The following is a 13,860-nucleotide window of genomic DNA, read 5'->3' on the forward strand; positions in this document are numbered from 1 at the left end:
ATATCTTATTTGACATGCAACTGTCCGAGTTAATTGAGTCGTCTTGCTTTGGTGACAGGGTCCTCATCCACCATACGCGCCAGCTCTATCTCACAACTTGAAGACCAAATGTGGCGATCGCTTTTGTACTGCACTGCACAAAGACCTTCCTTAGCGCGAATGCCACTACAAGGTTCGCCACATTGATGGGCCGACTTCAGCCGGTGTTATCGCCAACGATAAGCTCTCTGTCAATGTGTTCCCTGCGCGTAGGAGAGTAGAGATTGACTTCGTATTCGGGTACGACACTCCTATGTCCTAACGGATATGTTCAAGCATGTGCACTGCCTACTGGATTTTGATGCTGATGATGGTCATGTTTTATTTTGCGTAGATGTGGATGCAACCAGCAACCACAGAAAGAATCACTCGTAGATGAACTCCTTGGTCTTTGGATGGGACAGGTCAGTTTTGTCGCCCAACTGAAGGCCGGTAGGGTGATCAGCTAGCAAGGACATCATTGGGCACTGCCTCAGCATCAATGGAGGGGGCTACCTCTTCGTCGTACTGTGCTTCTATAAAATTTCAGATTATATTGTTTTTTTTTCAGAAGATTCCTCTGGATGGTGCACACGATTAAATATACTGTGAATTTTGTAGGATAGGACGTAGTGCACTTGATTGTTTTCAGGACTTGGATACCGAGCCAAACTAAATTATGCTTCAAATGGTGGTAAAATGGGCAGAATAAAGGACAAAATGCTTATATTACATGAAACATTTCAAAGTATGTCCACGCAACACAAGTGTTCTTTTACCAAATCAAATTATTTTGTTTAAATGTATCTGCATACTATGGTTGTCAAGTTCTAAATGATGTTCACGATTGTTTTTATACGTTATTTGATACAATTATATGCTCTCTCTGTAGGTCTGCCATGCTATGTACTTTGAATTCAGTTTGGTTTTCTTTATCTAAAAAGGTGCAGGTGCACAATATTTATATTTGTCTATCAAACGAAAATGCAGGGTAATGCTTGATGGATATAGGGACTGCTACAACCCATAAGCATTACATTTTATATGTGCTTTCCAATATATTTTCTTTTCTGCATTCGTATGATGTTGGATGTATCAGACTCCATACAAATCAATTTCCTGCTTGCACCCTTTATTCAAAAATCAGATTATATATTTACTTAGGAAGAGCATATACATACCAAATCATTTTGAGCTGTTCAATTCATTTTTAAGAATAATTGTTAGTATAATAATTCTCCAGGTTTCCCTTTAACATATTTCACTTGGTGTGGGTGTTCGTGGATTCATGTCTTCATGGCTTAATTTTTGTTGCAGGTGAGATCCAACCAAAACGAATGGGTGAACACAAGGATACTAGGAGGAGTAGTGTCCACCATGTTCAGCCCTTTAGTTCTTCCTATTTTGTTTCTTATTCGATCACGACATTGATGATCTGTTTGTGTGCTCCTTTGTCAGCCTATCTTGATGTGTAAATCGATGATGTATGAACAAACTATAATTTGTATATGCTATGTGTATGTGTGTGTACATCACAGTAATAACATGTACTGTACTGTGTATTGTGTACATCACACAGTACAATACTTCTTTTTTAATCTTACAAATGCTAGCATTGGCGGGCAGAACTAAGTGCCTGCCAGCTACTAGAAGAGGTAGGGGAGGCAATAGTTGTGGCCGTGGGTACAGAAGGGAAGGTGATGGTGAAAGTGATGACCCTCCATGAGGAGGCAGGGGTGGAGGCCAAGGACGCCCAGGACGTGGTCGTGGGTGCAATAATAATGGAGGGCGATAGAATGAAAATTGGTACACTGAAAGTTGGAGATGTAATGATGGCAATCATAGAAACATAAATAGTAGGAAAACAGGGTATGAAGGATTGGCAGCGCAACAGAATCTGACTGAGAACCAAGATTTGGTGATGGCTGAGAAAAATGAAAACATTCTGGGCAAGAGAAATGCTTCTGATGGTACAATTGTGAGTGAAGTTTCTACTCCATGTGAGAATACTGTGGTCACACCTACTAAGACTTGGTGCCTTTCACTGGTTCTGTTCCAGTTGGGCCATCTTCTGCTGCACATACAGATGGATCTTCAAAGGTGCTCTCTATGGTGGACAAGTTTGAGGGGACACAACGGATGGCTGATGGAAACTTAGCTGTAATTGGGGGTGTTGTAACTCCCCAAGGGAATACAAACAAGAAGAAACAGAGGATAGGAGAGAATGAGATAGTTTCAACCTTAATTGATAGGATATCGGCGGTGTCCCAAGAGGAGACTGACCGGACGCAATGAAACTTTTAAGTTGGAACTGTCGGCGGTGTCCCAAGTGAATCAATAGAACACCCCATTGTCACCACGGGTATCCCATGCAAGACATACATCAAGTGATCTCAAATCCATAATAGTATCCAATCCGATAATAGTGAAACCTAAAAGGTAAAACTCAATTCATCGCAAGAAGATAGAGGGGGGAAAACACCATATGATCCAACTATAGTAACAAAGCTCGCGGTACATCAAGATCGTGCCAAATCAAGAACACGAGAGAGAGAGAGAGAGAAAGAGAGAGAGAGAGAGAGAGAGAGAGAGAGAGAGAACACATAGCTACTCGTACATACCCTCAGCCCCGAGGGTGAACTACTCCCTCCTCGTCATGCAGAGCACCGGGATGTTGAAGATGAATTCCGGTGATGATTTCCCCATTCGGCAGGGTGCCGGAATGGGCTCCCGATTGATTTTTCGTGGCTATAGAGGCTTGCGGCGGCGGAACTCCCGATCTAGGTTTATTTCTGAGGTTTTTGGGATGTATAGGAGGTATTGGCGTCGGGGACAAGTCAAGGGGGCCCACGAGGTGACGACAAGGCAGGGGGCGCGCCCTCCACCCTTGTGGTTGCCTCGGGACTCCTCTTCAATATCTTTTTGTTCCAGTATTTTTTATATTTTCCAAAAATATTCTCCGTAAATTTTCAGCTCGTTCCGAGCACTTATATTTCTGCACAAAAAAACGACACCACGGTAGTTCTGCTGACAACGGCATCAGTCCGGGTTAGTTCTAATCAAATTACCAAAATCATATAAAATTATTGTAAACATGGCATGAATACTTCATAAATTATAGATACGTTGGAGACGTATCAGCATGCCAGGAGACCCAGGCGCGCCCAGGTGGGTTGTGCTCACATCGAGGCCCGTCTTCGCATGATTCGGACACTGAAAAATCCTATAAATAGAGAAACCCCTGAAATAACCCTAGATCGGAAGTTCCACCACCGCAAGCCTCTCTAGCCATGAAAAACCAATCGGGATCCCGTTTCAGCACCCTGCCGGAGGGGGAGATCATCACCGGAGGCCATCTTCGTCATCCCTATGGTCTCCATGATGAGGAGGGAGTAGTCCATCCTCGGGGCTATATAAGGGTTTGTACCAGTAGCTATGTGTTTAATCTCTCTCTCTCTCGTGTTCTTGATGGCACGATGTTGATGTATCGGGGGGCCTTTGTTAATATAGTTGGATAATATGGTGTTTCTCCCTCTCTATCTTGTTGTGATGAATTGAGTCTTCCATTTGAGATTTTTTTTTATCGGATTGGATACTTTTATGGATTTGAGAGCACTTGATATATGTCTTGCCAAAATAATACCCATGGTGACAATGGGGTATTATATTGATTCACTTGAGATATGTTTTGGCACTCAACTCACGGATTCCTGAGGTTACATTGGGGTAATCTATGCATCTGGGTTCATGCTTGTTCTCGTCTTTTGTTTCTTTGGTAGAAATCTTGGGGCACTCTTTGAGATTCTTTGTGTTGGATTGAGTATTATGAATCTAAATTTGCTTTGGTGTTATTTTAGTACAAACTCTTGATAGATCGATCGGAAAGAATAACTTGGTGTTATTTTAGTATCAACTCTTGGATAGATCGACCGGAAAGAATAACTACAAATAATTTCTTCTTATGTTCTCCGCTAGATAAGAACTTTGGAGTGATTCTTCATCGCACGCTGAGGGATAGTTATATGATCCAATTAGATTAGCATTGTTGAGAGATTGCACTAACGAAAGTACGAACCCTAGGCTTCATTTTCAAGCATTGCAATACCGTTTGTGCTCGGTTTTATCAATTGCTACCTTGTTGTTTTTATTGTTCATATTACAAAAATCAATATCTACTATCATTACTACACTTTTATCGCCATCACTAGTAGGAAACAGGGCATTACTCCCGCTTCAAGAGGGCCTTTAGTCCTGATTCTGGAACCGGGGCAAAACAAACGGGACTAATACCCCAAACCTTTAGTCCCAGTTGGCTTATGAACCGGGACTAAAGGGGCTCCACGTGGCCGTTGTGGGGCGCCTAGGCAGGAGGACCTTTGGTCCCGGTTGGTAACACCAACCGGGACTAAAGGGCAGCCCCGCATCAGCAGCTCGCAGGCGCTGGGGTTTTTTTGAAAATGGGGGTTTATTAAGGGTTTTGGATGGTTTAATTAGGGGTTTCAGATTGTGTTAGCTATAGCTACTACATATAGAGAGAAGTGACCTCTCTTTCTTCGTGCTTGGTCGATGCTAGCTACTACATATAGAGAGAACTCGACACTAGCTAGTAAGCAAATGAAAGAACCATTCATTACACAACATCAAGATCATGAACATATATAAAGAGAAGTTACCTCTCTTTCTCCGTTCTTGGTCGAACAACAAGTTTTCGTATATCTATCCAACGCTACTACATATATACAATATAACATCCCTAACATCATCAATCGCCAAACTCCCATTGAATTTCTGTATGGTATTCTCTGTCTGGTTGTGCTCATCCCACACACGTACACCTTTTCCATTCCACAGCTGTAAAAGTTCTTCAACTAATGGCCTTAGGTACACATCTATGTCGTTACCGGGTTGCTTAGGGCCTTGGATGAGCATTGGCATCATAATGAACTTCCGCTTCATACACAACCAAGGAGGAAGGTTATAAATACATAGAGTCATGGGCCAAGTGCTATGATTGTTGTTGTGCTCCCCAAAAGGATTAATGCCATCCACGCTTAAACCAAACCATATGTTCCTTGCGTCACCTGCAAAGTCACCCCACGTTCTCTTGATTTTTCTCCACTACGACCCGTCAGCGGGTGCTCTTAACTTCCCATCTTTCTTACGGTCCTCTTTGTGCCATCGCATCAACTTGGCATGCTCTTTGTTTCTGAATAGACGTTTCAACTGTGGTATTATAGGAGCATACCACATCACCTTGGTAGGAACCCTCTTCCTGGGGCAGCCGCCCTCAACATCACCAGGGTCATCTCGTCTGATCTTATACCGCAATGCACCGCATACCAGGCATGCGTTCAAATCCTCGTGCGCATCGCGGTAGAGGATGCAGCCATTAGGGCATGCATGTATCTTCCACACCTCCAATCCTAGAGGGCATATAACCTTCTTTGCTTCGCACGTACTTTCGGGCAATTCATTATCCTTTGGAAGCTTCTTCTTCAATATTTTCAGTAGCTTCTCAAATCCGTTGTCAGCTATACCATTGTCTGCCTTCCATTGCAGCAATTGCAGTGTGGTACTGAGCTTTGTGTTGTCATCTTCGCAATTTGGGTGCAACCCTTTTTTGTGATCCTCTAACATGCGATCGAACTTCAACTTCTCCCTTTCATGTTGGCATTGTCTTTTTGCATCAACAATGACCTAGTGAAGATCATCATCGGGCACATCGTCTGGTTCCTCTTGATCTTCAGCTTTCCCCGTTGCAGCATCACCGTATTCAAGGGGCGGATAGTTGTCATCATCCTCTTCTTCTTTGTTGTCTTCCATCATAACCCCTCTTTCACTATCCTTTGTCCAAATATTATAGTGTGGCATGAAACCCTTCTCAAGAAGGTGGATGTGAAGGGTTTTCGAGTCAGAGTAAGCCTTCGTATTCCATTAGATAGGGCATGGACAACACATAAAACCATTCTGCTTGTTTGCCTCAGCCACTTCAAGAAAATTATGCAGGCCCTTAATGTACTCGGAGGTGCATCTATCACCGTACATCCATTGCCGGTTCATCTGTGTGCATTATATATAATTAAGTGTGTGAAAAGCCATTACAGGACCTCATGAATAGAGAAGTAACCAAATTAATAGAATTTCGTCATCACAATAAAACCAAAATACAGTAGTGATCAAATGTTATTACTGAAAAAATAAATACATAAAGTTCATACATAGTGCTCATTGAAGAACATATAGCTCTCTAGAGCATGTAATTAAAACATACATTGAAACTATGTAAAACAATTAATTGCAACAATAAATGCGATCATAATCGCAACTAAGGTTACAATTCATCCAATGGCATAATGATACCAAACCTCAGTATGAATGGCATACTTTCTAATCTTTCTTATCTTCAAGCTCATTGCATCCATCTTGCTCTTGTGATCTCGACGGCATCCGCAACATGCAACTCCAATTCCATCTTATCGTCCTCAATTTTTTTCAATTTTTTCTTCAAGTAACTATTTTCTTTTTCAACTAAATTTAACCTCTTGATAAGAGGGTCGGTTGGAATTTGTGGTTCACATACCTCCTACATAAAAACATCTATGTCACGTTGGTCGCCATAATTGTAATAAACACTAGATGAAACAAATAGTTATAAAAGATAATATACCACATCTGAATCATAGATAGGACGAGGGCCGACAGGGGCAGATACCAAAACCATGGCACTATATAATAAAAAACAATAATAAAAGTAAGAATATTATACAAGTATCTATCTAAATCATACAAGTAAGATTTTTTTTTAGAAAGACGATAAGAACAAGAGGCTCACCACGGTGGTGCCGGCAACGAGATCGGCGCGGGCGATCGACGACGATGAGGACGGGGATGGGACAGGATGGACCATCAAGCCTAGAAAAATCTTGAGGAAAAAGCATAAGTGTGGCTCGGGCATTTCATCGAAGACCTCATGTGCATAGGAGGTGACAGCTAGAGCAACACACACCTCTCCCACACGGCCAGCCAAAAAGCAGCAATAAGCGGTTACAGGCGGGGGTATATATATAGGCTTCTCTTAGTCCTGGTTTGTGGCTAAAACCAGGACTAAAGGACAACCTTTGGTCCCGGTTCCAGCCACCAACCGATACTAAAGGTGTTGGGCCAGGAGCGAGGCCCGTTGGTCCAGGTTCGTGTCTGGAACCGGGACCAAAAGTGTCAAACGAACCGGGACCAATGGCCCCCGAGGCCCAGCCGGCACCCTGGCCTCACGAACCGGGACTGATGCACCCTTTGGTCCTGGTTCGTGAGTGAACCGGGATTAATGCCCTTATCCTGGCCTCAACCAAAGCCCTGTTTTCTACTAGTGCATCTGTTCGCCGAACTAGTGCACCTATACAATTTACCATTATATTTGGTGTGTTGGGGACACAAGAAACTCTTTGTTATTTGGTTGCAGGGTTGTTTGAGAGAGGCCATCTTCATCCTATGCCTCCCACGGATTGATAAACCTTAGGTCATCCACTTGAGGGAAAATTGCTACTGTCCTACAAAACTCTACGCTTGGAGACCCAACACAAGTCTACAAGAATAAAGTTGCGTAGTAGACATCAACTGTCTAATTGTGTCGATCTGCTCCTACTACCGCAGTAACATGTGTTCCAACTCCGCGTTCTTTCTTTCTACCTTATGAAGCCGGTCTGCATCCTGTTTCTTTTTTCTCCGACGGCTTCTATAAGTGTCGTTCCACTCCGAAAACCCCTAAACCCATGGAAGAACGCCTTTTCCTCGTGTTCGTCCTCCGTGTTCAGGATTCCCAAGGGCGTGTGTAAGCTCGTCGTTCTCTCTCTTGGGCTCGAACAACCCCGTTAGATCATCTCCTATTGCTTGAAGTAAAGCGTCCGAGGTTGTTTTAAGACTTTCCTTTTCAATAATCTCCGCTGTCGCTGGGTCCAACTTTCCCCCATGCGCATAAAACCAATTCCTGGACCTCTCGGTCCAATCCGCTGTTTTTGGAATGACCCCTTCAGCAATCATCTTGGCCTCAGTTGCTTCCCACTTAGGCACGCCTCTCTTGTAGCCACCTGTCCCCAGAACATGGTTACTCTTTTTTCGCAGCATTTATCTTATTTTTTCTCGACCGTTCCTTAGCTTCATCTGATTCCTTGTACTTCACAAATAGGTCCCGTTGATCTTTTACCTTCTCTAGTGCTCCAGTGAATTATTGAGTCTTCTTTTCTGCCTTGGGGTAGTCGTTGTATAATCTTTTCTTTCAGGTCTGGAATTGTGTGGTCATCTTCTTAAGAGCAAACTGCTTGACTTTCAACCATTGGCCATTTTGTGCAGGAGCAATTGTTCGCCATCTTCTGCGACTTCATCATGGCGGCGTCCCACGTCGTTACCTTGATGAAGGCATCGTCATGTGACTACCGTCGACCCACTCGTATTGCTCCGGGGGAAACCCTAGGATCTGGTGTTCCAGACCGGACGATGGCGGCACTGCAGTGTCGTTTCTCACTTGGGAGCATCGTTTTGTGGAGCAGCGCTGGAAGTCAGAGGCAGGAGGTGGAGCGGCTTCGTCTTGCACGGAGCTTCGGTGGAGATGTCAAGTCACGCCTGACCGACAGGTGCTACGCTTGGTCATGCCTGGTCGGCAGGTGCTACGCACGACAAATTCTCCAAGGGCTTCAAGTTGTGTTGGCTGGTGGTACTTGGCAGCATGGCGCTGAGGTGTATCAGTGGTGACCGCGACGTGTTCAGCTGTTTGCGCGCAGGGAGGAGGTGCCGTTGGGCGCCGTGGTGGCGTCTGCGTTAGCTGGACCGAGCAAGGTGGATGCATCAGTACAGTTTTGAAGATGGAGCGGTGGCAGTTGGCGGCGGCGGCCTCTGAGAGCATGCCGGACCAGTGTGTGCCCCAGACTCGACAAGTGGCTAAGTTGGGGTCTCAGGTCTTAGATGTTACGCTTGGCTGCGATGTCTGTTTTGTATTAGGCCCAGGCTATCTGCGCCCCTTCATCAACTAGATAGATGTAGCGACAATTTGTTGCTTAGACGGTGGCTTTAGTCTTACTGTTGTATGACTTTGTAAAGTCTTATGAGAATAATCAATAAAATGGCAGTATGCATCGCCCAGATGCAGAGGCCGGGGGTCATCCTCCTTTTCTAAGAAAAAGGAGAAGCAGTTGCAGGGGGGTCCTGGATTCTGAATAATATACTTGATGCTACTACGGCTGAAGCAATGGCGATGCAGAAGGGGCTGGGCTTACTAGAAGATCTTGGGTGTACAGGTGTGATTATGGAATCAGATTGTCTAGAGTTGATCCAAGCCTGTACTGGTATCATGGACGTTTGGGCATCCAAAAAGCCATTTCACAGAAGTTCCTCTCTCCCTCCTCCCGCGAGGCCCCACGGGCGCACGGGAGGCCAACCGTAGCCGCCGGCGGGGCGTCCTTCCTCCCCTCCCTCGCCGCCACCAGGGGGCGTGGCTGGGCGAAGCCCGGCCGAGGCCGGCGGCGGTGGGGTGCTTCTCTTCCCCTCGTGCGGGTGGCGAGGCGCGGGGCAGCTCACCCGGGCCTGGGTGCTGTGCTAGGCGCCGGGTGAAGCAGCACGACGGCGCCCGGGGCTAGTCCACGGCAGCGGCGCGGCGGTGGTGCGTTGGGCGGCGCAGTGGTGGAGGGCGCGCCTTGGTCGCCGGGATTGGCGAGGTCGAGGCCAGATCTGGGGCCGGGCGGCGTGGGCCGAGGGTGGCGCAGGCTGCTGGTCTCCGCCCCTACCATGGCCACGGCTGGTGGTGGTGCGCCGCAGCAGCGGCTGGCCGGTGGGCCGGTTGGCCGGAATCCGGAGGCTAGAACGGCTGGACGATGGCAGGCAGCGCAGTTGGGCTCCTCGGTGGGCTTCCTTTGCGATTGGCGAAGGTCCTTCGGGAATCTTCTTGCCGGTGGATGGGTGTACGTTGGTGGCCTCACATGGAGCTGCATTCGCCGCCGAGGTGGGGCGACACAGTAGGTATCCGGTGGGGAGGCAGGCTGGAGATATGGGAGGCACCGACGAGCTCGGGCCACCCGTCGCTGGCACAGGGGTGTGCCGGCCCGGATGCGTCCGCTCCCCCTCCTCCCCCGTTCCCCGACCGTGTGTGGGCTGACACGGCTCCGACGTTGTTCGAGGCGGGACGTATGCTGCGGTCTCTTTGGCCGGGTGTGCCCTTTGGCCCAAAGCCGGTCACTTTGGTCGGTCTTGGGGGTGTCTGGACGCATGGCGGTGGCCCTGGCGGCGGGAGGCACCGCGTCCATGGGTGGAACTTGCGCCTCGTGTGCGGGCGAGCGGCCATGGCCACACGGGTGGATGGCCGTTGGTGGTTAGCGGAACTAGGATGCGTTGGAGGGGTGGGCGTGCCGACGGCGGCGGCGTCCTCGCACACCAATACACCATATCCTTCATGAAGGCTCCGTCACGGTGCCCTTACTCCTTCGAGTTGCTCCGGGTGAAAACTCGATCTTTGGGATCGGATGGTGGCGGCTATCAGTGGTCGTTCCCTTCTAGGAGGCATCATCTTGGAGTCCTTGTTCCGTCGTTTTCTGTCTCACCTCTCCTCGGAGGAATGGAGGTCTCCGTTGGCTCCAAGCGGATCATCCTCCCGCATTTGTAGTGGCTTGGTAGTCGTTGGGATGGTGTGGCGGTGCTCGGCACCCTTGTATCTTGCCTTGGGTGTGTGTGTCGTGTGTGGTGGTGGCGTGAGTTTGTATCGTGATGCTTGTGGATCGGTGCTTTGTATATAAGTGGGGCGAAAGCCTTTTTCGGTAATACTTGCAGATTGTTTTAGAGAAGGTGAGAAGAATAGGTGCAGTGAGTTTCAAATGCTGTCCTAGGGATGCAAATAGGGTCGCACACAAATTGCTAGATATGTTTATGATTCCAAAACTCTTATATGCTGGGAAGGTGATCAACCTAGTATTATCACTCCAGATTGTTTCAAAAATTAAGTGCGCCCTAGGGCATTCCCCTAAAAAAACCTGTTTGTGTCTTCAGGAAGAAGACGACTGGATCGTTATCTTTAGCAATCTGGGCAAGTGGGCCTTGGGCCTTTTTTTTCTTATTAACGTTGGTTGATGGTTAAATAGTGGCGGGCCACATTAGTGAGGTTGGGCAGGAATTCTCCTCGAATTTTTTTAAATAACGGTTTATTTTTTAAAGATGGAATTAGACATAAATCTAGATACTTGTGTGCTTGTCCTTTGTAATCTGGAGTACCTTATAAATACCTAACCAGGATAAGAGTGGCACCCATGCCCGACAACAAGTTTGGAGCCGCGATAATAAAGCAGCTCTTGACTTTGCTGTTTTGTTTATAATATAATAATTCGCGTATTTTAAAGGTTGACTACAAGTTCTAAATTGATGGCCAACATTTATGTATTCAATTTTGGTTTAAATATGTTGGCATAGGCTGATCATAGTTCTCATCTGGCTAATTAGGCATTTTACATCACAAAATTTTCTCTCCATGATATCAGTTACACCACAAAACTTCAATTCGATCGCCAGCACCTCGCGAGCATAGTTTAGCTTGCTGGATGGTAAAAGCAATTTGTCTTATCTCATATGTGATCGCCCCCTTGTGTGGCTGCCTACGATCAACACTTCATCTCTTGATACGCCTCATCAGACACATCTCACATGAGCACACTGAGAAGCGAGTCGCTGAAAGGAGACCGCGCCGTGCCCACCAGCCACTTTGGCAACCTGATTTTAGAGAAGGTGTGTCTCCCTTTTTCTTTTGATACCATGTTCATTAGCTTTTTAATAAATATAATATAATCATTTTTAAGGGGCTTGTGTTCAAATTTTTCCCCGGGCCTGGTAATATGCTTTCTCTCTGTGGGCAACAAAGTAATGGGACCATTTGTGGTGCATATATGACTACTGCAGTTCTTCCCTTGTCGTAATATCAAGTCCACCCTAAAATATCATTTTATTATTATGCTTCCCCCCGGGTCAGATGGTGAAGAATATTTGTTCTCTGTGTCAAAGGGCATCAGAACTTGATGAACCTTTGGAGTTAGAAACCTGACTAAATCATATATATTTTACTGTTCATTTTTGCAACGACGTTGCAAATGTAAGAATTTGAAATTAATTACATTTGGCTACCCAAGATTAAAGAGAATTGAAAAGTAAAATATATTTTACATAATATATAAGCAATGCAAAGAAATAAAATTTTGAGAATGTTAAATGAGAATAGAGTTCGACTTACTATGACACTAGGCCGTGCAAGTGCATGGGTAGACAACTAGTTTTCCTAATAATACAGTTTTGCCCAAGTATTACAGCATCGCAGTAATGCAAGTGATGTCTGCAGTCAGATTGGAACGAACATATTTCACATCAGATGGTGTATTGGAGTGAATTGCAAAAAACCATCACATTTGAGGCTTCATCTACGGAAAACCACCAGATCGCTAATCATTTGCAAAAATCACCGCGCATTCAGTAAACTTTTTGTAAAAAGCACTGATTAGGTGCTTTAGCCCGTTTAACCACTTTCTGACAAGTGGGGCCGCAATGTAAGGAGCTGATTTGGCAACAAATTGACATATACCTCCCTGGATCTTAAAAAAAAGCAATCAAGCCCCTCCCCCTTCCCCTCCCCCATGAAGGGCATCTCCTTCCTCACGCGCAGCGACAGGGGGGGCACACCGGCCGACAAGGCGCGTCGCGGTGGCCGACCTGCCCAGCATGGTGCGCCCTGGTGATGTGTCCAGCCGTCCTCACGACACGGCTTGGATGCTTCTGCCGCTGGGCAGAGGGCAGGCGAACGAGGTCAACGCGTCCCCTCCCCCACGAAGTATACGGCCGCGGACGCGCTGGCGTTCGTGGCGGTGAGCCTCGGGAAGGGCGGGTGGGCCAGAGGTGGAGGTGGATGGCGCGGGAGGTGGGCCGCGCTGTTCCGGCGCAGGGAGAGGTCGTCGGACAAGTCGTCGTTGTCGGCGTCCTCGTCCTCATCGTCGCTCCGCCGGGTGTTCGGCGATGCGACGCTGAGGGACACGATGGCGCCGCTGCTGGTGCCGTGCTACGACCTGACCACGGGCGTGCCGTTCCTCTCCTCCCGCGCCGACGCCGTCGAGAGCAACAGCTTCGACTTCCGCCTCCGAGACGTCTGCGCGGCCACCTGCGTCGGTGGCTCGGCTGCGGCCGCGGTCCACTCCGTGAACGACCTTACGGCCATCGCCGCTGCGGCCGGTGGCGTGGCAGCCATGGGCAACCCCGCCGCGGCGGCCATCACGCACGTGCTGCACAACAAGCAGGAGTTCCCCCTCGCCGCCGGCGTCGACGACCTGCTCGTCGTCTCCATCCGCTCCGGGTCCTCCTCCGGCGGCACGGCCTCCGGCTCCGCCACCCCGTCCGCCGGCTGGCGCACACCGATCCCCCCGCGCTCGCCGTCCCCCGCCAAAATGGTCCGCCTCACCGCCGAGGGCGTCGCCGACATGGTCAACCAGGCCGTCGCCATGGCGTTCGGCCACACCTGCGGCCGCAACTACGTGTGCATCCAGGTCAGCATAGCCACAGAGCTTCACCTCGCATGGTCCAGGGGGTTGATTGCTTTTTTTTAAATCTATTAGGGGTATGTGTGTGATTATTTTGCCAAGTCAGCTCCTTACAGTCCGGCCCCATATGTCAGAAAGTGATTAAATGAGCTAAATCACCTGTTCAGTGCAAACTGCAAAATGTTTACTGAATGTGCGGTGTTTTTTACAAATGATTAGGGACCTGGTGGTTTTCCGTAGATGAAGCCCCAAATCTGGTGGTTTTTTGCAATTCACTCGTTGTACATTCAGGTCCATACAT

The 13,860-nt window shown here is 47.6% G+C and overlaps 1 protein-coding gene across 1 annotated transcript; it reads left to right on the top strand.

Moving 5' to 3' along the window:
- The first annotated feature begins 9,980 nt into the window (after nt 1-9,980).
- On the top strand, nt 9,981-13,723 carry LOC125526854 (patatin-like protein 3). The gene is made up of 3 exons (XM_048691472.1): nt 9,981-10,185; nt 11,678-11,769; nt 12,777-13,723. The coding sequence occupies exons 1-3, from the start codon at nt 9,981-9,983 to the stop codon at nt 13,623-13,625; spliced, it is 1,146 nt and encodes a 381-aa protein (XP_048547429.1). The 3' UTR covers nt 13,626-13,723.
- The last annotated feature ends 137 nt before the right edge of the window (nt 13,724-13,860 follow it).

The sequence above is a fragment of the Triticum urartu genome, unplaced genomic scaffold (assembly GCF_003073215.2).
Source record: "Triticum urartu cultivar G1812 unplaced genomic scaffold, Tu2.1 TuUngrouped_contig_2044, whole genome shotgun sequence".
Lineage (NCBI taxonomy): Eukaryota > Viridiplantae > Streptophyta > Magnoliopsida > Poales > Poaceae > Triticum > Triticum urartu.

Coding starts and splice junctions, on each gene's coding strand:
- LOC125526854 (XM_048691472.1), top strand. CDS start 9,981: ATGGAGCTGCATTCGCCGCCGAGGTGGGGCGACACAGTAGGTATCCGG. Junction 10,186..11,677: donor GACGTTGTTCGAGGCGGGAC/GTATGCTGCGGT, acceptor ACGCCTCATCAG/ACACATCTCACATGAGCACA. Junction 11,770..12,776: donor GCAACCTGATTTTAGAGAAG/GTGTGTCTCCCT, acceptor TGATGTGTCCAG/CCGTCCTCACGACACGGCTT.